Genomic DNA, 22,851 nt, shown 5'->3' on the forward strand with positions numbered 1-22,851 from the left:
ATACTGTGTCCAGTTCTGGTGTCACTATTCAAGAAGAATGTTGATAAATTGGAGAGCCTTTTAGAGAAGATTAATAGTGACAGACACAAGAGGATCAATCTATTTAGTTTAACAAAGAGAAGAGGTGATTTGATTACAGACTATAGGTATAATTCTGTATATTGCTCCAAGGGCCACTGATAACACCACCATTAATTTCCTTTGAACTATGTGGAACAAAATAGCTCAGCTTAAATAAACAAGCAGCTCGGGGAATCCAAATGGAGGAACTGTTTCTAATTATATAGACTGAATTTAGATAAAAACCCCAAGATCTATTAGTTTTACTCATGTGATTAATATTTACATTAGCTGGCAACTGAAAGTGAACATATATGAATTAATACTAATAAAGTAAATCTATATGGTTCCACAAATCTAACAGCAATAATTTTATTAACAAGTCCTGATGAAACATGCAACACACATCAGTGGGCCATCTGGTCCATTAGACCAGTTCCACTCCACTGAGTCCATTTGGGTTGTGTAACAACCCTCATCACAGGTTTCTGCTCAGGGCCCTCTGCATCAATCACAGACTTCTACCACTAAAGCTAAGAAATTAGTTCCATGAACTGACAGTAAGAGTAGGCTGTTATCCTTGATGAGAACTAGTCACTAAGGGAAAACAAGGTCCAAATTTGTTACTGTTGTACCAATATTTTATAATGCTAAACCAATAGAGCAATGGAATTGGGCTTGGTGTCTTTAAATTGATAACAATGTAAGTTAACTCAAAGGACTCTTATGCATGTGATATTACAATTGAATGAATGTTCATAGAATATTAGGGTTGGAAGGAACCTCAGGAGGTCATCTAGTCCAACTCCCTGCTCAAAGCAGAACCAATCCCCAGACAGATTTTTACCCCAGTTCCCTAAATGGCCCCCTCATGGATTAAACTCACAACCCTGGGTTAGCAGGCCAATGCTCAAATCACTGAGCAATCCCTCCCTCCTGCCCTTTTGCAGCATATAATGATTTAAGGTGTCAGATGCACCATTATTTTGCTTTTTTGGAGATTTAAGAGATACTATAATACCAAAACTTTGTAAAAAAACAAACAAACAAAACACACACACCCCTCCCAAACCTTTTACAATAAATATTTCACTGAGCTCAAATATTGAATCACATTGACTAATTTACTCTGGCTTTCTTTTCTGAACAAAAAAGGTGTCTGTAGCACACTGATTATAGATTCTAAACAGACCAGAGAATAAATTTTAAAAAAAGACAGTAAGTTTAACTCATCATTATAATTATTGAAATTTATCCAAAAGTTGCTTTTATTCTTTAATTTTAGAGCCTTTATAAGCTCTGAAACAGCAGTTTTCTTGGTGCTGATTTTGCATTGTTTTTTCTTCCTTAAAAAAAAAAAATCAAGTTGACATCCACTATTTGACTGAAATGTTAATATTAGTAGGTTCTACAATCAATTTTTTCCTTTGATACTGACCTCTGTATTTATTAAGTCAAAAGTACATTTTAAAGTAACAAAAACAAACATACATTTCAACCTGAGGTCTGGGAATTCTGAACTCTTGCTGCGTTGGCCAGACAACACAGCACAAACAGAACAGTATGGTACTGTATATCACACAATGACCTGAAACCCTATCACTCTCCAAGAACAAAATGATACATTCAGAGAGAAGTGTCAAGTTTTATAATTTCTGTATCTTTTGTAGACATGGTTAATGATGCATATCCATACTTTAGGTCAAATTTGTATCAGTGTGTACACAAACACCTGTATGTGTATGAAATTCAGATTAGTCAGGATCCCCACTGAAAACCTGTACCTTAAGAATCTTTTAGGCCATGACCAATGGTGCAGATAAATAGATCCTAACATTGCAAGTCCACCATGTATAAAACTTCCATGAGTAGGTGTACACATCAAGAAAAAACCCTTGGCACCAAGTCTCTGACCCCAAGTCGGTTGACTCAGACTTGCAGGGCTCAGGCTGTGTAGATGTTCAGGCTTGGGCTGGAGTCTAGACTCTGGGACCCACCCTCTTCATGGGATTTCAGAGCCCAGGCTCCAGTCCAAGCCTGAACATCTACACTGCAATTTTTAGCCCCACAGCCTGAGCTCTGCAAGCCGAGTCAGCTGACTTGGGCCAGCCGTGGACGTGGCTCATTTATTGTCATTTATTGCAGTGTAGACATACCCCATGAGTTCAAGGGGAGATCTATGTATGGCAGCATTGTGGGACTGGAGCTCTGCTTGGTACACCTCTGAAAGGTGATTTTATATGTGATCATAGTAACCATTCTTTCAGTGCATTTATTGTCTGCTATGTTCAAGCACTTGTTATATTGTCATACTAAAGGCTCAACTGTGAGCACTGTTGTGCAATCGCATAAAGGAATGGGATGGGGGCTTGTAGGAAATCCTTTTGCACGAAGGCACTGGCTACTCCATCACCAGAGCCTGCCTTCCCATGCAGGTGGTCAGGGAGTAGATGGAACCGGTCCACATATCAAAGCTGGTGCCAAGGGAAAAGCGATCTGGGCAAGGAATAGGTTGGCACATGAGACCTCTCACTTTGGGAGAAAGGGAACCAGACTATGACCACGAGTCACAATCTGGTTCCCACTATGCCCCTTACTCAGGTTGGGTTGTAGGATCACAATCCAGCCCAGAGGCTTTAAGAAGTTTTCAGAGGAAAACATACATTCTTTGCTCATCAATCCCTTTTCCCTACCCATAGAAGATAAAAACGAGGTGAAGTTATAGCACTCACAATTTATAACTAATTGTCCATAAGGCAAACCAAAAAATTCAACTATCGGGGCCAATAAGTCCGTGAGGGGAGGGGCTCAGCAGTGTTCCTCGATCTATTTTGCTCAGTATTCTGTAACTCGGGAAAATCATCTACTCTGCTTGCACGCGCCTCAAAACTAAGGTACTAGCTTTTCTTTTAGGACGTATGTTCTTTCTGAGAGGAACAGGAAAGCAACACAAAGCAAACTTCAATATATCTGTACTCGTCCCATTTATAAAATGTGTATCAGAAATGCTCTAGGACCATTTACAACTGTAACAAAAACATTATAAAACCAATCTAACACTTATTATTAATTATTATTATTATTATTATTAAATGTATACAACAACAACGGGATCCTATTCAAGTCTCTACACACTCCCACAACAAATCACAAAAACAAAATTGGATCATCCAGAGAACAGCAAACTCCCCTCCCGACCATTGAATATTATATGACTCAAAGGTCCAATTCTGTCGTAGCTGCGTAAATAGCTGTGCCGTGCAGCACAGTCTGAAGATCAATAGACCTAGGCTGATGGGATGTTCTCCCTGAAAGCACTCTACCACCAAATGGCAATAAAAAATGCCCCCCACCAGAAAATCATCGAAGATCAAAAGATTCAGGCTCTGTTGATGTAAGCAGGGGAAGCACACTCCAGATTTCAGGACTTCTCCACTGAGAATATCTTGCTGCCAGCTTCACAATGTACTAAGCTAGGCATTGTCAACAAATACCCCAGCTAATTGCAGCTGCCAAGTTATGACCCAAAGATATAGGCATGTCTCTCTCATTTAGAGAGCTCAACCCAGACAATAATTTCATGATGTCAACTTTATGGAAAGGATAGAGTGCCTGTATATTTTGTTATACCCTCATAGTCAATGGGGAAATTACTAATGCAGGATTTCATACATGGCCACTATTCTGCATTTCAGTAAAAATGATGTGAACTGTTGCATATTTGGCAACAGAAAGTCAATTTAAGAAATTAGATTAACACCCAGCAGATCTAATCAAATTAGGACATGATAGCACAAAGTTAGATGTTTGTTTCAACTCCCCATCCAGTTTGTGTATACTCTTCCAAACAATCGGCTTCTCATTGGAACGACTGGAAAAGCAGACATTTTTCAGTTGTAGAAGGCAAATGTGTTTGTCTTTTTTAAATTTTCTTAGTGAAGGCATTTTGAAAAGTGGCTTTTAGGTTGATTGGCTGTGGAGCCATAGAATATTCTCTGGGCAAATATTACAAACAGTTCAATAGAATAAAGGGCTTGGAGGAATTATTGACTGACAAAACGGGGCTGCAAACAGATTAGGATCTGGCCCTTTGTTTTTGAACAAATAATACAAGACAAAAAGTTGTTAGTAGAGCTAAAATAGTTTCTTAAATGAAAGGGAATATTCCAGCTGTGTGTGCTAACGTCAAGGTATCATTAGCTTATAAAAGATGTCAGCTTTGCAATAAACCATTGTCAAACATGTTATCTATATCATTGCCCCTCTTACATAAGGCACAGATTTTAAACCAAACACTTATTTCGAAAATTTAGTTCTTTTCCAATCTGAAAGCTTTTTCACTATTTCCTGGTAGGAGAATTCTGGACACATGGGTCAGAATTAATCTCATTTTACAAGTTTTCAATTTGAAAAAGGATAAAACCTGGCAGATTGCAATTCCTGAACTGCTTGCTCAAACACACATAATAGTGGATCTTAAATATTGACTAACTTTATTTGCTATGTTAAAAAGAATCAATTACTTTTTAAAAAATGACAAGCTGGTGTTCCATGGAGAACAAACACAGAGCTAAGGATCTGATCGCCCCAGTGGGGAATATAAACTTTTATTTATCTACCTTCATGACAGATGCAGCAATCAGATTGCAAACCTGGTGTGACTATGAGTTGACATGGGACTTCAGCCTCAGGGTTTGTCTACATAGAGACTTAGGATATGCCTAGACTGCAATTAAAAACCTGCAACAGGCCTGCGCCAGCTGACTTGGGCTCAGTTTAAGGGGCTGTTTAACTGCCCAGGCTTTAGGACCTGACAAGGTGATAGGGTACTAAATCCAAACCTCTACATCACAATTAAACAACCCCTTAGCCCAAGCATCCGAGTTAGCTGGTAGGCCACCCACGGGTGTCTAATTGCAGTATGGACATACCCAGAATACACAGCAAGCTGGGGTGTAAATCCACAGGGCGCTAGTTTTATGCACACTAACTGGCCATGTGGACCCTACTACCATGCAGTAAATGTTTTGTAGTGTGTTTTGTCATACTACAGAAATATTTCAAACAGCAGTAGGACAAAGCACACTAAGGAACTTTTAGTGCAAGGTAGCAGGGTTCACCTGGCCATTTAGCACACAACAGGCTAATGTGCTGTTCATTCATACCCTGCCTTGCCGCACACAGGTCCCCATGCAGACAAGCCCTATAATATACATTAGTCTTTTGTTTTACTACTTAACTTCATTAACAAAGATAAACACTCTGGTGTTTACTGTATCTTTTTATTTTGTTATGGTTAAAAAAATTCATTTTGTTACAGTAGCAGCAGAGGAAAAAAAAAACCCTGATGTCTCAGAATCCAGCTAAACGAATCTTTCCCATGTCTGAGCCTCTTCAATACATTTCTCTCTCCTTACCAATCCTGTAGGTCATCTCCAGGTTTCTAGAGACATTTATTTGAACGCTTTTGGGATATTTTTACCAACTTCACTGCCTACCTTTAAGAAATGTCATCATAACCACTGACAACAGATTCAAAAACCATCTGAGCCAGCACATACCTTTGAGACAAGCATTTCCTGCATTATGGGGAGACAAATACCTCCACATTCTGGTTCCTGTGACAAGGTAACCTCTAATAGTAGTTAAAATCGATGGGTCTAAATCAATACACTGCCTAAATTCCTCTCTCTCTCATCATCAGTACTGAATGAATAACCAATGTACATATTTTAATTACCCGCAAACTGTTTTCATATGCCACCAAGGGTGCATCAACATAGGAAAACTTCTAAGCATTTTTCAGAACTGCCACAGCTGGCTACCAAAAATTTCATCTACCGTGTAGACTGGGTGGGAGTGTATTTACTGCCATGTCCTCTAACTAATTGAGTTACCAGAGGATATTGGATACTGAAAAACGGAACACGGATACTGAAAAACACAAGGCAATTAGATATTTTTCTTCTGTAGACACCACCAGGTGTCTGGGGTTGACATATTGAATGTCTTCATATTTTTTGCTTGGGGATTTTGTGTTTCAGTTTTATGTTGTCTGTGACCTTAAAGAGAATGCAGTATGTTCTGAAGTTCACCGGCCTGCAAATTCAGTTTAAAGGAAGAAGACACTCAGACAACACAGTGGTACAAAAAGCAGCTCAGTATAGCAGACACAATTACAACAGTTTAAGACAAACTTCCAAAACCAACCATGAGCCCTGAAAGAAACAGGAGAAACCTTCTGAGCTGCAACCCACATGCTCTCCCAGTCTCTCAGGCTACACATGCCCAAAAAGGGGGGTTAGGAAGAGCTATCACACCAGGGGCCTTAAAGGTACAGTACACAAATTCATGACAATGCCTGACTCCAAAATGAATTCTAGTGTAACATATTAATGGGGACAAAACACACTAAGAAGTGTCTCACTTTACTTTGGTGGAATGTGGTATGTAAATACTATGCCATTTCTTAATGAACAGTGGTATTATGGATAACACAGCTGAGTGAGTTTCAAAAGGAGACTCTTACCAAAGTATATTTCAGTAGCTTAATGCACAGAGCAGCATACTAGATCACACACTATGTTAAGTTTCTACAAGAATATTCCAAAACTTGATACACCTGTGCTAGGATGAGTAGCTCATTTTTGTGCCAAAATTTCTCTTGTAAAACAGAAGTTATTTCAATTACCAACAAATACAGAAAATGCAAAAACTGCTGGGAAGGGGCTCAACCCTTTTGCCTGTTCTTAGGAGCCTTGAAAGTACACTGGACCTTTAAGAGCTTGTTCCTTTTTGTACATATTCACATATACATACACACGCACATGTACATGCACTTCAAAAATAAGGGGAGAACAGGAAAAAAAACAACAGAACAACAAATAAAAGAAATGGACAGGGAGGAAAAGGAAAAGGCAGGGAATGGAAAGGAGGGTGACACCTTGTTTTCTTAGCCTTTTGGTTCAGATCCCCCAACCCAATCTCTATGTTGTATCCCTCCTTGGTAGCAAGATTCCAGGAGGTCCATTTTTTCCTCTAGTTTACAAAGAATGTGAGACGGGGAATCCACTTAGCATGGTGGGGTTTTCCCTCAGCAGTCTCACCCCAGTCCTCATAGAACTTAAGGTCCTGCTCCTTGGGCAGCTTCCTGACAGTTTGCTGATGATGCAGGATAGTCCTTAACCTTTCTTTCAGCCACCTCCTTCTGCCTGGACTGCAGCCTCTTATCCCAACTGATGCTGGTCAATCTATTAGCCTCAGCTGGGTAGATCCCTTGACAACTCAGAGGTTGTGGCAGAGTGGGCTTTATACAGCTCATCACAACTGCATATGGCTAACAACAGAAATGAAGATTACTGATAAGAGCAGGATAATAAAAGCCGGTGAACATTCAAGCATAGGAAAACAAATTTTCAGGCAAGCAAAGCAGCATCCATTTTCACAGGTGTGAACATCAGCCAATGTAGAGCGTCATTCTTAGGAATGTAGCAAAAAATACATAATATCAACAAAGAAGGAAAGCCATGATATTAAGATTTACATTTAGAGAGAAGAAACAATAGCCTGCAGCACTGCACTGGAATGTAGCACTAACAGAGGATGTTGCTCATGCTGCTACTTCACATATTTTTCATAAGATGCTTTATAAGATATAGATTAGTAGAATGTGCATTCATGTATATTAATCCCAGAGGGTGCCTTACCTTGTTTTAAATAAGTTTCTTTGATAGCCAGTTTGACCCATTTAGAAATAAAGGGGTTTGATGCGTTAGCTGCACTTTTGATTCTGTTGCCAAAGAAAACATACAGAACAGCAGAGCTTCTGACTGTTTTGTTCTGATCAAATGGCATTTGATTACCCTTGTAAGTGCCAGGCAAGAGAGTATTAGTGTCAAATTCTTTTATGGATGGGTAGATTTTAAACAAAAAGGAAGGAAAATATTTATATTTTAAAAATGAACTTTGAACACAATAATATTGTGTGTAATATGTTGTATTAAAATGGAGGAAAAATTCTTTAACAGATATGGCTCCAATTTCACAAATTCAATGGCAGACGTAATTGTAACTAAGCATGCCACTTTGTACTCAAGGAAACAACCAGAAATATCTGAGAGAGGTTGAAAAGGAGAGTCCAGTTGGGATTTCAGAGCTAAATTTAGAGCCCATTAGCTATTAGATAGACTGATAGTCGAAGGTGACAATAGCTTTGAAGGTTCACATCGTGTGAGGATGTTAGACTAGAACAGATCATTCTTGTACCTAAATACGGAGTTTCAGTACATGTCATCCAAACTGAACCAGGCAAACCAACTGGCAGAAAATGGCCCCAAAGTTACAAAAGGTGAATCCTTAGTTATATCCTTTCCCCTAGGAATGTCTTTTGGTTGAAAGGTTTCTTTTCCCCTGACAAATACATATAGTTCTGTATATTTTGGTGTAAATTGCTAGTGATAGTGTGTATATATATAATGCTTTTAATTTTATATATTTTATTCCATGTGCAGCTATCATGTACACCCCCCCACTAATACACATGATAAAATAAAAAATAGTAGCAGAAACACTGCAATATGTAATTAAACAGAAATACAGCATATATCCAACTCAAGAGGAGTGAATGTTCAACTTGAACATGGTGGAAAATTGGTCTGAAATAGCATGACTGAGTTTGACCTTTAAGGCACACTGCAAAGACCAGCTATTTTCTTCTACTTTCAGGGAAAGAGAGATGTGTTGAGGGCTAGTACAGCTGGGTGGACATTTGGGGCAAGGTACTTCTTGGGGCTCATAGTTGGGTTTCGTTGGTTATTTTCTGGCTTACGGCGGGAGCAGAGACAGAGTTTCATTTTTGTTTGTATGATTCCATTTGTAATACGTTTGAAAATCACTTAGAACCTTGAGTACACATTTCTTTCTTGTCCCATCACTAGACATTGAAAGAAAAATAAATTATATTTTCCCAGTTGTGTACCAGTTTGGATAGCTGGCATGCTCTGGGGAGTATAAGGAATAATGTTGCTTCCCTGCTCCCGCATGAGAGAGCACAGTGTACTCCAAATTGAGGAGAGAGGTGACAGACACCAGTCATCTGAAGAGGAACAAGCTGCTGGGATTGGTGCATATCTGCTCAAGAGCTCCAGAGGACACTCTGCTTTTGTGGGGCCAAATGCCTCCCTGTAGTCCCCCATGGGGGGGCAGCTCTGCACTGTCCCTTACTATGGCAAGACCTTTTTGATTGTCCATTTTGAATCAGATTCCTTCATTTGTTAAGGCCTCTGACACCACATAAGCAGCACTGAGTGATCTGTCCAGAGACAGCTGGTAGAGAATTGTCCTTGCATAGCTGAAAGCCCACTTGCTCAAAGCTAATAGAAACAGCTCCATCACCTCCTGCAACGACTGCCCTCCCAACGTCAAAGGAGGGAGAAGGTGGATCAGAGGCATTCTGGAGACAGGATGTGGGAGGGGGCATGGTGGAATGGAGTTCTACTAGATCCATCACTAGTGTCACATACATGACTGACCTTATGTAAATGCAAGAAGTTGGAGCAGGCCCCCTGCTGCTCCAATTACTGCTGAGGCCAGAGGCCGAGGATCAAGAAGCTACAAACAGTTCCCTGTGATTCAAGAGAGAATCACAGCAATTATACTTCCACATGAATATAACAAAGAAAAATGTGGCTCAAAACAGATTCAATCAGTTCAGGGAAGCCACACACAGTAAACTCCTTTTAATTAGTAGTCACACAAGCCCTGGGTTCCTCGAATCAACAAGTCACTACTCAGAAAAACCCACCTCCCTAAACACCAGCTGCTCCCTTTTTGTAGAAAAGGGTTCTGAAGGAGTGTGAAAATGCAGCGCTCCTTTTCTCGTGCAGCACAGAGGCATAATCAATTGTTACATGGCACACCATGTGTCCCATGTGAAAACCACAGGGAGTGGGTACAGCACTACGGTGCTAGAAAACAAAAGCATGGAAAAGCAGTGTTATGAATCTGTGCAGCTAACTGGAACAGTAATAAACAGACAGCTGCACATGGAATTCACACTAGGATTGAATCACTATGTTCGCTTCTCTTACCGCATCAAATTCAAGCCGCTTCTCTTCATCTGGCAGGCCCTCCAAAATGTGGTCCCAGGTACCTCTCTGCTCTCATTTGCTCAGATGCATTCAATGGCTCCCTGTTTTACTCAATCACCGCCCCATTTGCCCTTCCCTCCACTCTCAGCTTCACACCTTCATTCATGCTATGCTGTCTTTTTTTTCCAAAATTCCTCTTTAAAATTAAATTACTTCCTTTAATATTTCCTGTTCCTTGTGACCCTCACCAAGAGTCACTCTACACTCTCCTTTATTTAAATTGTGCTGACTCCTGCCTTTCCCCACCCCATCCCATCCTGCAAACCATTCTATGTGAGCAGGCATCTGTACCCACACAACATTAGTAATTTCAATAGCGCTCAGCGTAGGTGCAAGGGCTGCCCACACAGAGCTCATTGTAAGATCAGGGTCTTAGACTGTGAACCCCTTCAGAGCAGTGATTATTTCTCACTCTATATGTGAGAAGAGCAATTTAAATAGCAATACTATAAAAACACATAGTTGTACCATATAAAAATAAGGGTGGGAGAAGGAACCTCAGCTCTGTAGCTCCCAGATTAATACATGTTTTTATAATGTTTTTAAACAAATGGAAAATAAATCTATCCCTGCATTGGGACTATGTGCCCAACTTTACCTGCAACATGTTTCCATTTAATTTCACTTACAAATTCCCGTAGAGAAGGATTTTATGAAGGGAAATATCAACAGACCCTTGTACAAAATAGTAACCACTGGATATTGGACTAACAGCTGTAAAAAGTGCACTGAAATGTTAAGAAAGGAGAATCACATTCAGTATTTTTGGGATCTATAACAGAGTTGCTTCACTCCAGCAAGTGAAAAGTTACATATGTACTGAAGGGTGCAGAATGAATAGTCTAGTAAGTAAGCACTGAATACCTGGGTTGTTTACATTCATTGTACACTATTTTATCTCCTTACCAGAACTGCTACAGTAGGATGGTTCCACAAGTTTGCCAGTCTTATCATAACAGGCAATAGCTCGGAGTCGCACACCTTCTCCACATTGTTTGGTCTCTCCCTGGAATCTCGTTCCTAATTGCAGCTCTGTTTTTCCTTCTGTAATAATGCAATCGGACCAATTTCCATGGGGCTGGGTGATAAATGTTTCACAGGGACATGCTTCTGTTTCAACTTGAGGATACACTACTGTATTCTGGCATTTGTCTCGTTTTCTGCTTCTCCCTGTTCCAACCAAAGAAATCTGCTTGTTAGCTTAACATCTGCTGCTTTTGATAACAGTGTGTCATATTATTTATACAGGAGTTTAATACATTAAAACCAAGATGATCCAAAATCTTAATGTAGAGGAATATTTCAAAAACATTTATTACTTGTTGCCAATGCTTTAAAGTGCTAAGCAAGGTAGTTATTTCCAGGGCAACTAGGGACCTAGAGGAACTTAGGCAAATTTTGTTCTGTTGGCTAGAGCATTGAACACTATGAAAAGACTTGCCGGCTACCCCTCTGATACGTAGTAATTGTATGGCTAGAAAATTCTTTGTAATTGTATGTAATATCATTTACCCCTAATTATCAGATGAAAACAAATTGATTATTTTGTCTCCACTCTTCCTGCAATCAGTGGTTGCCAGGGAAACCTACAAAGAAGTCTAAGTAAGCTGCAACTCTTTCTTTGAAGTTACTTTACAAATTAGTTAAACATGCATGCTGCACACAGACTACTTTGAAGAAAATAGAAAAAAATAATCCCTGGTAAATTACTGAGTCTGGAACACATTTAAGTGGTATCCTCCCCCGCCCCCCATGCTTCTGATATATTTTAAAGGAATATTACTTAAGGGTCTTTTCCCCTCTGTCTCTTAAGGAGTACAACATATCTATTTATCTTTAAAGTACAGCCGCACACTGGAGGACAGTGTGGTATTTCCCTAGCTGGTTCTCCCAGAGACATTGTGCTTAAAGGACATGCCTCACTCCACACTGGCTATGAGCAGGTCCCATATGCGCAGGAGCAGAACCTCTGCTCCCCGGAACTTTGTGATTGCCTGCTAGAATTCTAGAGTGCAAGGGGGCTGATAAAACCCTTTGAAAAGGTGAAAAAACTGCTTCTCTTGCAAGGGATTAATTGTGCTGGCCTGTGTGGAATGGGGCAGTATTTGTGCTGCCTGAACATGTGCTTGGGATTGTGTCTGGTCACTATGTAGAAGTGTACAGAGCTGGAAAGAAGGATTCTTGGGTCCTCTCCCATAGCCACAGACACTAGTGAGCACTCCCTCCTGGCTGACCATTAGACTGCTGTGCAGGGAATCCAAACCTCTGCTGCTCTGGATCTCTGGGTGTTTCAAGCTCCTGTAGCCTGAATGGAGTCAAGCCACTATCCCAATCTCGGGGTTCCCATGTACACTTTTAGGTCACAAAGCTTTTAACTGGCACCTCTCTTTGAGTGTTGGAACTCCCTGTCCAGCCCCCACAGCTCCACTGTGCAGAGCTGACCCTTCAGATTCTCCAGTACTTAAACACATCCTCTCCCAGAGATCCACCCCAAAACTGTGAAACCTCTGATTACAATTTAACTCTGTTGAGGCACATCAGAGTTGTGAAGCAGTCAACACACTTGACACAGTGTAACATCTTTATGCTCTTTTATACATAATCGCGTAAAGCATAGAGAGTATAGATCATACAGAAAACAAACATCTGAAACCATAATGTGGTTCTCACCCTTCTCTTGCGAGTCCCAAGGGCAGATCTGGGTGCAGGCAGGCAGGGTGTCCCCTGCCGCATGCAGGTTGTTACTTGGTGAGTGGTCTGTCCCTCATGGACGAGAGAAAGTGGCTCCTGAGCAGGCCAGCTTCCGCCATTTAAAAGCTTCAGCCCTTTTTGTCAAGTGACCCTTTTGCCAGTTTCCTCACATGAGTATAGACTCCTGTCAGGTGACTTCACTGCCAGGGTGACCTCCCTCTTGCACAGTCTGCTCTGGGTAGGACCAGCAATGCTCGAATTTCAGGGTGTCTTGGGAGGGGAAGAGATCTGGGCCCTTTACTACGTTCAGCAGCTGGGCTCCTTCATCCCAGTAGGAAGTGAGAGGCACTGCCTGGCACTCTGGCCAACTGCTCAGCAGAGATTGGCTCAAGTCTGCCAGGTCCCATCCCACCACTTCTCCTCCAGCAACAAGCTGGGGAAAGAAACAGAAAAGGGGTAATGTACTGAGGGAAGTGGAGGTCAGGGACCAGGGGAGCTGGAAGGAAAGGGGTGTTGGAGATCTAGGGGTAGGGGTGAGGTTGGGAGACCTAAAATGGGAAAATAGGGTAGACAACAGGAGCTGCCATTATAAAGACCCTGGGAGATGGGTGGGGCAAAGGGTTGGAAGACAGAGATTGGGGCAGGACTAATGGAGGCAGAAGGGGTGTTAAATGCAGTGGGAGGCAGAAGGGTGTTGGTTGGCAGCAGAAGGCCAGCAGGCAGGGAGGCTGGGTTGGGACAGGAGGCAAGTTAGAGGTGAGGCAGGGGCAAAAAGCAGATGGAGGGTAATGGTGGGTAGGACAGATGCTGTGATGGGTGCAGAAGGGGGAGTTATGAATGGGGTAGGAGGTGGGGAAGAAGGGGTAGGGCAGGAAGGGCAGAATGAGGGAAAAACTGGGTTAGGTGTCACAGGTAAGGGAGGAGGGACAGTTAGGGGTAAGGGAGGAAGTAGGGCAGATGGTGGGGATGGGGGGATAAGGGTAAGGGGAGAAGACAGTCTTGCTACAGCTGAGGTTGGCAGAATAGAAGATGCCAGCACAGGAGCCAACCAAGACACACCCTGGCACCTCGCTGCACACTGTTTTCAACCAATTTGCATTCGGTAAAAACCCTCCTGCTCTCCCTCTACCCCATAATTTGAAGTCTGAGGACTAGTCTTTTGCCTAGAGTGAATAGATTTCCAACGATAAGAGTCAGCTCCCTCTATTATTATTCTTTTGCCACTAGGCCTTGGAATTTTCAACCCAACTTGGAGGCAAACAGAGTAGAAGGCAAAAGGCCGCACATTCAGAATGGAGTTTGCAGCCTGACAGACACACAGTATTTACAATCTCATGTAGCATTTATAAACTGTACAGACATAGCCACAATTCATCACAATAGTATGCCTCTAAGATGCCAATTCAAGATCTTTGGAGCACATGTCGATAAAATGGAGTTTGGTAAGTAATTATGTAACTACAAAGTCAATAGACATGTTTTCTTTCCTGAGATTGCACACAGTAAGAAAATACAGAATACACACAATCTACATGCTGAAACGTCTGATTTTCTAGTCCTGCAACCATTAAGGCAATGGGAATTTTGACACCAGTTTCAGTGGGAATCACACCAGGACTATAGCTGTACTCTCTATTCATCTCTATTACTCCTCAGATGTATACATATATTTCCAAAGAGAAATGTAGAAGTAGCAAGGCCTTAATTTTATTAGTTTCCAAAACCTAATTCTTTCAAAATGATGTGTTATGGAGTTCTAAGGATAATTTTACTTGCAAATGGGAAACTTTGCAAATTAACAAATAGGAACAAAAACCAAAAAAACGGAAATAATTTCCACATTTTTCCAGACAGGAGTTCAAACAATAATGTCTTAAACTTAGGTCAGACTCAGATAACAAACCAGTTATCGATTAAATACACTGTTCCATGAGATAGTAAAGTCACCACTTGGGGTTTTTTGTGAAAATAAGGTACCTTGAAATATTCAAAGGGAAAAAATCAAATTATTTAATGCCAACAATCCATCCTACAACAAACATACAATGACAAATTCAGATCTGGGGTAAGAGAATACAACTCACCTGACTTCAGTGAAGTCCTGTACTGAATGTGAATATGATAATATGCTTTTAAATAGTTGGAGAGTTTTCTAATGGCACTCACTGTGTTCTGTGCTTTGCCTGCCACTTCATAGCTCAAGAAGCTAATACTTGTCAACCAAAGGCTGCCCAGGGTGGACAAGCTGATCTACTAGCATACCAAGAGCAGGTCTTCACTACCTGCCGATCTATCAGGGATAAATTTATCGCATCTTGTCTAGATGCAGATAAATCGATCCCCAAACGCACTCCCTGTCGACTCCGGAACTCCAGTGTGCAAGATACAGAAGCAGAATCAACGGGGGAGTGGCAGCAGTCGACTAGCTGCCATCCTCATGGCCAGGTAAGTCGACCTAAGATACGCAGCTACGCTATTCGCGTAGCTGAAGTTGCGTATCTTAGGTCGAGCCCCCCACTAGTGTAGAGCAGGGCCAAGAGGTAGAGCATTCTACCAGTCAGTAGAGCAGGAATTTTTTGTGAATGCCCGATCACCTGGGATTGGGTGACACCCTAAACAAGGAATAGCTACAGGTACTTAGATGGTATGGTGATAGGCACTATGTTTTTGTGCCGAGATGGCACATAGAAATCCGAGATGGTGCTTTGGTTACCTAGGAGTGTACGGACAGTAAGACCTTTCGTATAGGCCATCACTGGGTATAAAGGTGCATATATTTCAAAATGTAGCAGTGTTAAAGAACAGCAAAATTGGTATTTGTATTTTATTTAAATTCATTAAGCTGGGCCTAATTCTCCATTCACTGTGACAATTTGAAGAATCTGTCCAACATATGAATTGTGTGTGAGATTATGAACTCTTTGTATATATCTTTACCATTCTGCAAACTCCATTTCAAATGTTCAGCTTCTCTGTGGTCTCTTTACCTGCATGCTGAACTGAAATTCCAGCGAGGGTAGTGGCAAAGGCCTAACAAGAGCGTGGTTAAACTTTGATGATTGGCCATCTAAATAATAAATAGATGGCTAATGCCCAGGGCAAGTCTGTTTTTCAAGTATAAGCTCTGGTAGGAGGTCACGTTGGCAACAAAGTCACCTGGCAAGGGTCTGTGATCACCTGAGGGAGCTAAGCAGGACATCACCTGACAAAGGTGATGAAAGTTATAAGAGAGCAGAAGCTGATCTACTAACGGGAGAGGGGGGCATTTTTCTTCACCTCAAGATGAGAGAAAAGCAACCCTACTTGTAGTAGTCTAATGAGGCAGACGACCTGCCTGCCATCCTGAGCACAGAGGTCCCTCAAGCACTCCCAACAGACAGATGAGGTAGGGAGTAGCATTGCATTTAGAATGTTTAATATTTTCTAAATGAACTGTGTTTCCTTGTGCCTTTTCTGTTAAGTGAAAGAGCAATAACATGTTAGACTTTGTGCAATATGGTTATGTGTTACATGTTTCACAACTACCACATGCTTGCTGAGAACCCAGAAAGCTCACACCTTCGCTGGGATTCTGGGAGAGGGAGACACTACTGGACCTGAGGGCCTAGGCAAGTGGACTGAGGAGCTCCAATTCCATAAAGGGATAACGGACAAAGTTAGTGCCCAAGAAATGTGCCAGAGAAGCAAAGGGAGGCAAAGCCTGCTGAGACACAGGGAAGCTTAAAACACTAGGGAATCCCTCACAGCAATCTGGTGGACAGTTGGCAGAGGGGTGCTGACCAGATCTGTGATGCTTCACTAAGGCAGCCCAAATGAATTTGCCATGCTGTAGTAGCCGTAGCAAAGCCAATTTATTACAATAAAGATACCTGTCACACGTGTCAGTGGGAGCAAAGCAAATGATTTAAGCAACCGTGGGAGAACATCAGTTTTACACCAATTTAGGTCTTAGATGAACCTACTCCTGACTTACGCTGGAGTAAAAGTGACAGGAGATTTAGGCCCATGGTATAATATAGCATAAGAAATAGCAGTCAATATAAAAAAATACATATCTAAACATACCACAAAAGGGCCATTCACTACATTCCTTATGATAACAGCTCAGCTATATGTTTAGGCATAATAATCAGAGATGGATGGAGAATTTTTATTTCTCCATAAGTGAAGGCATCACTAGGGAAGGCATTATACTATAAATCTTTTGCCAGAAACAACTGAAAATTCTATAATAATGACATTTATGCAAAAGGGTACCTTTATTCTTTAATGAGCTGAGCTCATGAATAAAACACTTTGATTCCATTACATTTGTATAAGGAATTATGTTACTGAAAACCTGAATCACTCCAAACAATAACAAAATAATCTTGTAGTTGAATACAAGTTATTCCAGAAGAAAAGCAAAGTGATAGCCACCGTAGTTATACTACTATTCAATTCCTAAACATTATTATGCTGGATATGTTTACTAAAGCCGTCATGTTTAATTTTTCACTCTGCTGTAAAAGCCTTTGATGTATCACCTCTACTAATGGAATAACAAAAAGTAACCAAACTATGGTCCTTTTAAATGCAAAATAGAAAATATGAAATGCCTCATGTGCAAAGCAGTATACCTACTGTAAGTCTTCTCCTTCCTTCCCAATTCAGTTCAATTTGGCTTAACAAAATATAGCAGAAGAAAAGACTGTTATTAAAACAAATGTACCTGAATTATTAATATTCTGCAATTCTTCTCAGTTTGTTCTGTGTTCAAATAACACATAATATTTTTCCAGTAGTTACTGCAGAATGGCTTGAACCAGGTTGATTTACTAATATTTGGAAATGACCAACTAAAACCAGTATAATCCCCTTTGCAAATTCCATAAGGTCAGCATTACTTATATTATTAAAGCAATATGACTCCCACAACTTTAGATTTCAATCAGATTTAAGCCCAACAGTTGCAGGCAAGTAACCTTGATTTCTTCTTCATATGCTGGTTCCTATGTGGATTCCACACATCCACATGGGTGACAGCAAGACAGTGTCACCCTGGGAGTTGTGACCAATAGCTGCTCTGGAGTAGTTCAGGGGAAGTTTACTGTTTATTTGGAATGTGAAGAGATCCCACTGAGGTGTTCTCCACTGAGTGAATATTCCATTCAGGACACAGCTGTGTATTTCCCACTGGTGGTCTGCTGAGAAGTGCCTGCTTAGGTTATCCACTGAAGAATTCTGAACACCTGGCTTGGGTAATGATGTGGTTTCCAATGCACCAATTCTAAAACTTACCTGCTTCCTGGCAGCAGGGAAGGGATCTTGCCCCAACCTGCTTTGTATATAAAATACTGTGGTGATGTTGTCTGCCGTTACTTGAATATGGAGTGAATGTATGAATGGGAGGAAAGCCCTGCAGGTCAGGTGGAAAGCTCTCAGTTCCAGCAGATTAATGTGCAGCCTGACCTCCCATGAGGTCCAAGTGCCCTGTACTGCGTGGTTGTTCAGGTGAAAACCTCAAACCAGAAGGGTTGCACTTGTTACAGTGTGTCCTAATAGAGAAAGGAATACTCTGACCATAGTCTTTGGTCTGTGAGTAACCTGTGTTATCAGATTGCTCATTGTCTGAAATATTTCTTTGGGGAGGAAATCTCTTAATGAAAGTGACCCCAGCATCATTCCAATAAAGTCTGCCATCTGCATGCGGCTCAAAAACAGACTGTTCTTTGTTCACGCAGACACCCAGTGCTGCTAGAAGATGGAGTAGCCGAGCTGTTCTGCTAGGAGCCAATCATCCAAATATGGGAAAACTGTGTAACTGTGGTGTCTTATTTAGGCTGCCCTCACAGAGAAAACCTTCATCAATATGCTGGGTGCTGTTGTTACTCCAAAGAGAAGGACTCTGAACTGGTAATGTTCCTGACCTACTAGAAACCAAACAAACTTTCTGTGGGATAGTTGAATATCTCCATGAAAATGAGCACCCTTCATATCGAGAGCTGCAAACCAAATTCCCTCCTGTAGAAAGGGATTATGGATGCTAGTGTAACCATCCTGAATTTTGACTTTTAAATAAAGATGTTTGGTTGTCAAAAATAATGGGTCTCCACTCCTGTTTTTTGAGGACTAAGAAATATAGGGAATAGAACCCTCTCTCTTCATACTGAGGTGTCACTTATTCTATTGTCCCTCATTGGAGAAGAGAATCTGTCTTGTGGCAAAGAATCTCCTCCTAAGAATGTTCCATGAAAAGGAACCAGGAAGGAGCTCTTGAGCAGGAAAGGAGAGAAATTAGAGGAGTAACCATGGTGGATAATTTCTAGAACCCACTGTTCCTTCACGATAGAGTCCCAATTGTGCACCAAAAGTGAGAGATGGTCCCCAAAGATGGGGGGGACAGGGAGATAGAAGTGGTTGGCTTAAATAATGTTGGGCAGCTCTCAACGGAGGCATCAAAAGTAGCCCTGAATGGGTGGGGGGAGGGAATAGGTAGAAGCTGTGATAATAGAAGATTCTGAAAATCAAGGTCTCTGAACCCTTTGCCACTTGCATGGATATATGACTGGATGCTGGTGGTGGAATGCTTGTGGAGGCAGTAGTCTTGGCTGCTGGTGTTTTCTCTTCAGGGCCAGGGTGTAAATTCTCAGGAAGTGGAGGTTCAATCCAAAGTTTTTCCAAAAGTGTAGACTTACATCACTTTCCTCGTTAAATAAATTTGATTAATTGAATAGTAAGTTCTCTATGGTGTTCTGCACTTCCTTGTGGAATACTGAAGAGTGAAGCCTCATCACTATACCAGTGTCTAACCCTCTAAATGCTGTGTCCACTGCAACCACTGTAGCTGTCAGGATATTTTTGCCTCTAGTCTGCCTTCCTTGATGAAGGATTGAAATTTGGCTCTGTCCTCAAGATGTTTGCCCCTAATCTGCCAGTCTAGTACAGTTAAAATTATGTTTTGTTAACAAAGCCTGATAGTTTGTGATACAGAACTGCAGGCTCACAGAGGAAAAAACCCTTTCTTCCCAGAAGTCCAACTTCTTGGAGCCCCTGACAGCGGGGATGTTGTAACCTTGCTCCCTCCGTGATTGCTTGCTCCACTAGCAAGCTGGGCACTGGATGGGTGAAAAGGAACTCAGTTCCTTTGATTGGGACAAAATAGCATCTCTCAGCTCTTTTAGGTGTGGGGGAGCATAGGCTGAGGTATGCCAGATCACTCTGGCTGGCTCCAAGATGCCCTCTTTTACCAGGAGTGCCACCTTGCTTGGATCTGTAGCTTACAGAATGTCCTTGGACTTGTAGTTACAGAATGTCAAGGAACCAATGATGGGAATTCTGGACCTTCCCCAGTGGGATCTGAAGATCATTTGCTATCCTCTGCAGCAGCTCTTGGTACTGTCTCTCATTGTCTGGTGGAGATGGTGAGGACAGACTGATTGCTTCTTCTGGAGATGAAGATGAGATTTCCTTCTCATAATGACGGATCTGGTGGATGTGTGGTGGGAGAGGACTCATGGATTGATCCAAGACATCTGTCATATGGTTCCACAGGTCCCAGTAGGGCAACTACACGGGGTCAACCAGATGAGGGGGTTCTCATGGCATCAAGTATTACAGGTCCCTGGGAGATTCATATTTGGGAGGATGGCATTTGGCTTTCCTTGAGCGCTATCAGGACTCATCTCCGTTTGAGGAGATGAAGGACCAACCTGAGCATCTGACTCGTCCGAGTTGAAGAATTGCTCTCATTCCACTGGTGGGGATGACGGTACCAGAAGATGAACACTTCTACCTGAGCACTGGAGCAGAGATGGTTCCAGTGTTACTGAAGAAGTTTTGTCATCCAGTGTGGCAATGTCCCTCAGGAGAACTGGGCCCAAGAGGAGAGGGGACTGTAGCTAAGGGAAGAAGATATCGTCTGGCAAGAAATAGGTATCCATATGTCCCACTGTTTGGGGCATTCCAGAAGTTAGGATCCACAGTTCTGACGAATCCCAAAATGTTGTGGGTGACCAGTCCCCAAAGGACTGATCTTAGATGGCCCAGTGGATGTTGACCTTTAGGTTTAGGATCGAAGCCACCAATAAAATTGACTGATTCTTTTTCTTTTTCACTTTAAACTCCTGCCTGGGTGCAGGGGGTCTTAAGCAGTCCTGAGACCTTAGGATCTGCATACAAAGAATGGTCCAACCTTGATAGGGTTGGGGAAGGATCTCTTCTCTTAGGAACAGACTTGGATAGGAATCTGTCCTTGTAACCAGGACAGTGCTCCTTACCCTCATGTGAAGCCCTGGATCATGAGTCATTGGGCTTACACAGCTCTAGGTTCCGCTCCCAAGTTCATGCTCAGAGGGGTGCTGCTTGCTAGTTGGCATCAATGTGTGTGTGTGTAGGGGGGGTGTTCCATGAACCAGATCTGAGTGAGAACTCATAGCCTTCTCCATAACCTGTTTTCTTACCTGAAGCTCATTACTTTTACATGTTCATGGTGGATACAAGTGGCAAATGCTGCACTTTTTAGAGATATGCATCTCACCCAAACAGTAGAGGTAGCATTGGTGGTCATCACTCACAGAGAAGAAGCAAGAGAAGCAATTCTTGAACCCTGGGACCCCAGGCATAGTCCCAGACTTTAGGAAGGGATTCCCCAGCAAGCAGAAAAACAAGCTATACTATAAAAACTCTATGCTAATATAAAAACAATTGACAATATCTAGTTAAAGGCTATAAAAAAGAAGCTGGAGAAATCTGTGTACGCTGAGGACTCCGACTCAGGCCATGGAGTGGTAAGAAGAAACTGAAGAGGCGTCAGTCCTTGGTCTGGAATGTGAGGAGATCAACTGCACATGTGTGGGCCAATGGACATTGCCTCTTAAGAATCTCTGGACTCGGGGGGTATGGTGCGTATGCATTCCCATGTGTAGAATACATGTAGATATGAGCACTAGAAGAAGAAACCAATCTGCTAAAGACAAAGAAATGTGTATTTACCTGTCTGACCTGCTTAGCTAGGTAGAGGACAATTAAAGTATATTTACATGTAAGGTAAACAAAGCCATAACACTAAAAAAATGGGGGAGATGACCATTTAACAATCATGCTGGAGGACAGAATCTGCACACCATGAAGCCTTCCTGGCTCTTGAGCCTGAGACAGTGGACTTTGAGTATCATAAGGGGAGCAAGAAGACCTTTTAGTTATCCATCACTGTGGTGACATATTTCAGAGTGGTAGCCATGTTCGTCTGTATCAGCAAAAAGAATGAGGAGTACTTGTGGCACCTTAGAGACTAACAAATTTATTTGGGCAAAAGCTTTTGTGGGCTAAAACTCACTTCATCAGATGCATGAAGTGGAAAATACAGTAGATAGATAGATAGATAGATACATAGATAGATAGACAGACAGACAGACACACAGAGAACATGAAAAGATGGGGGTTGCCTTACCAACTCTAATGAGACAAATCAACTACAGTAGGCTATTATCAGCAGGGGGAAAAGTCACTTTTGTAGTGGTAATCAGGATGGCCCAGTTCAAACAGTTGACAAGAAGGTGTGAGTAATAGTAGAGGGGAATTAGCATGGGGAAATAGTTTTTATTTTGTGTAATAACCCATCCACTCCCAGTCGTTATTCAGGTCTAAACTGATCATGTCCAGTTTGCAAAGTAATTCCAGTTCTGCAGTTTCTTGTTCGTGAAATAGGGAATTGTGCTCTTTGAGCCTGTGAAAGTTGAATTCCCTAGCACAGCAGGCTAGGGATGCTGCTAACTTGATGTAGGAAAGAAAATTGCTTAGGCAAAGATTGTAATTTATTAAAATTAAGTTTTAGTCACTAGAAAACATGTTTTGTTTTTTGTTATTTGTAATGACATCTGTCTCATTCTTGCTTAATATCACTTATATCTCTTTTCTCTGTTAGTAAACTGATTCTTGTTTTATTACAAAACCACCACAGTGCTGAATATAA

General features: G+C 41.6%; 1 protein-coding gene across 1 annotated transcript in view; it reads right to left on the reverse strand.

Annotated features, from left to right (window-relative positions):
• Positions 1 to 22,851, reverse strand: part of THSD7B (thrombospondin type 1 domain containing 7B) — a 513,591-nt gene that overhangs the window by 120,818 nt on the left and 369,922 nt on the right. The window contains exon 14 of the mRNA XM_032797132.1: positions 11,115 to 11,378. Coding sequence (XP_032653023.1) covers positions 11,115 to 11,378 — 264 coding nt within the window. The remainder of the gene's footprint in view (positions 1 to 11,114; positions 11,379 to 22,851) is intronic.

The sequence above is a fragment of the Chelonoidis abingdonii genome, chromosome 10 (genome assembly GCF_003597395.2).
Source record: "Chelonoidis abingdonii isolate Lonesome George chromosome 10, CheloAbing_2.0, whole genome shotgun sequence".
Classification (NCBI taxonomy): domain Eukaryota; kingdom Metazoa; phylum Chordata; order Testudines; family Testudinidae; genus Chelonoidis; species Chelonoidis abingdonii.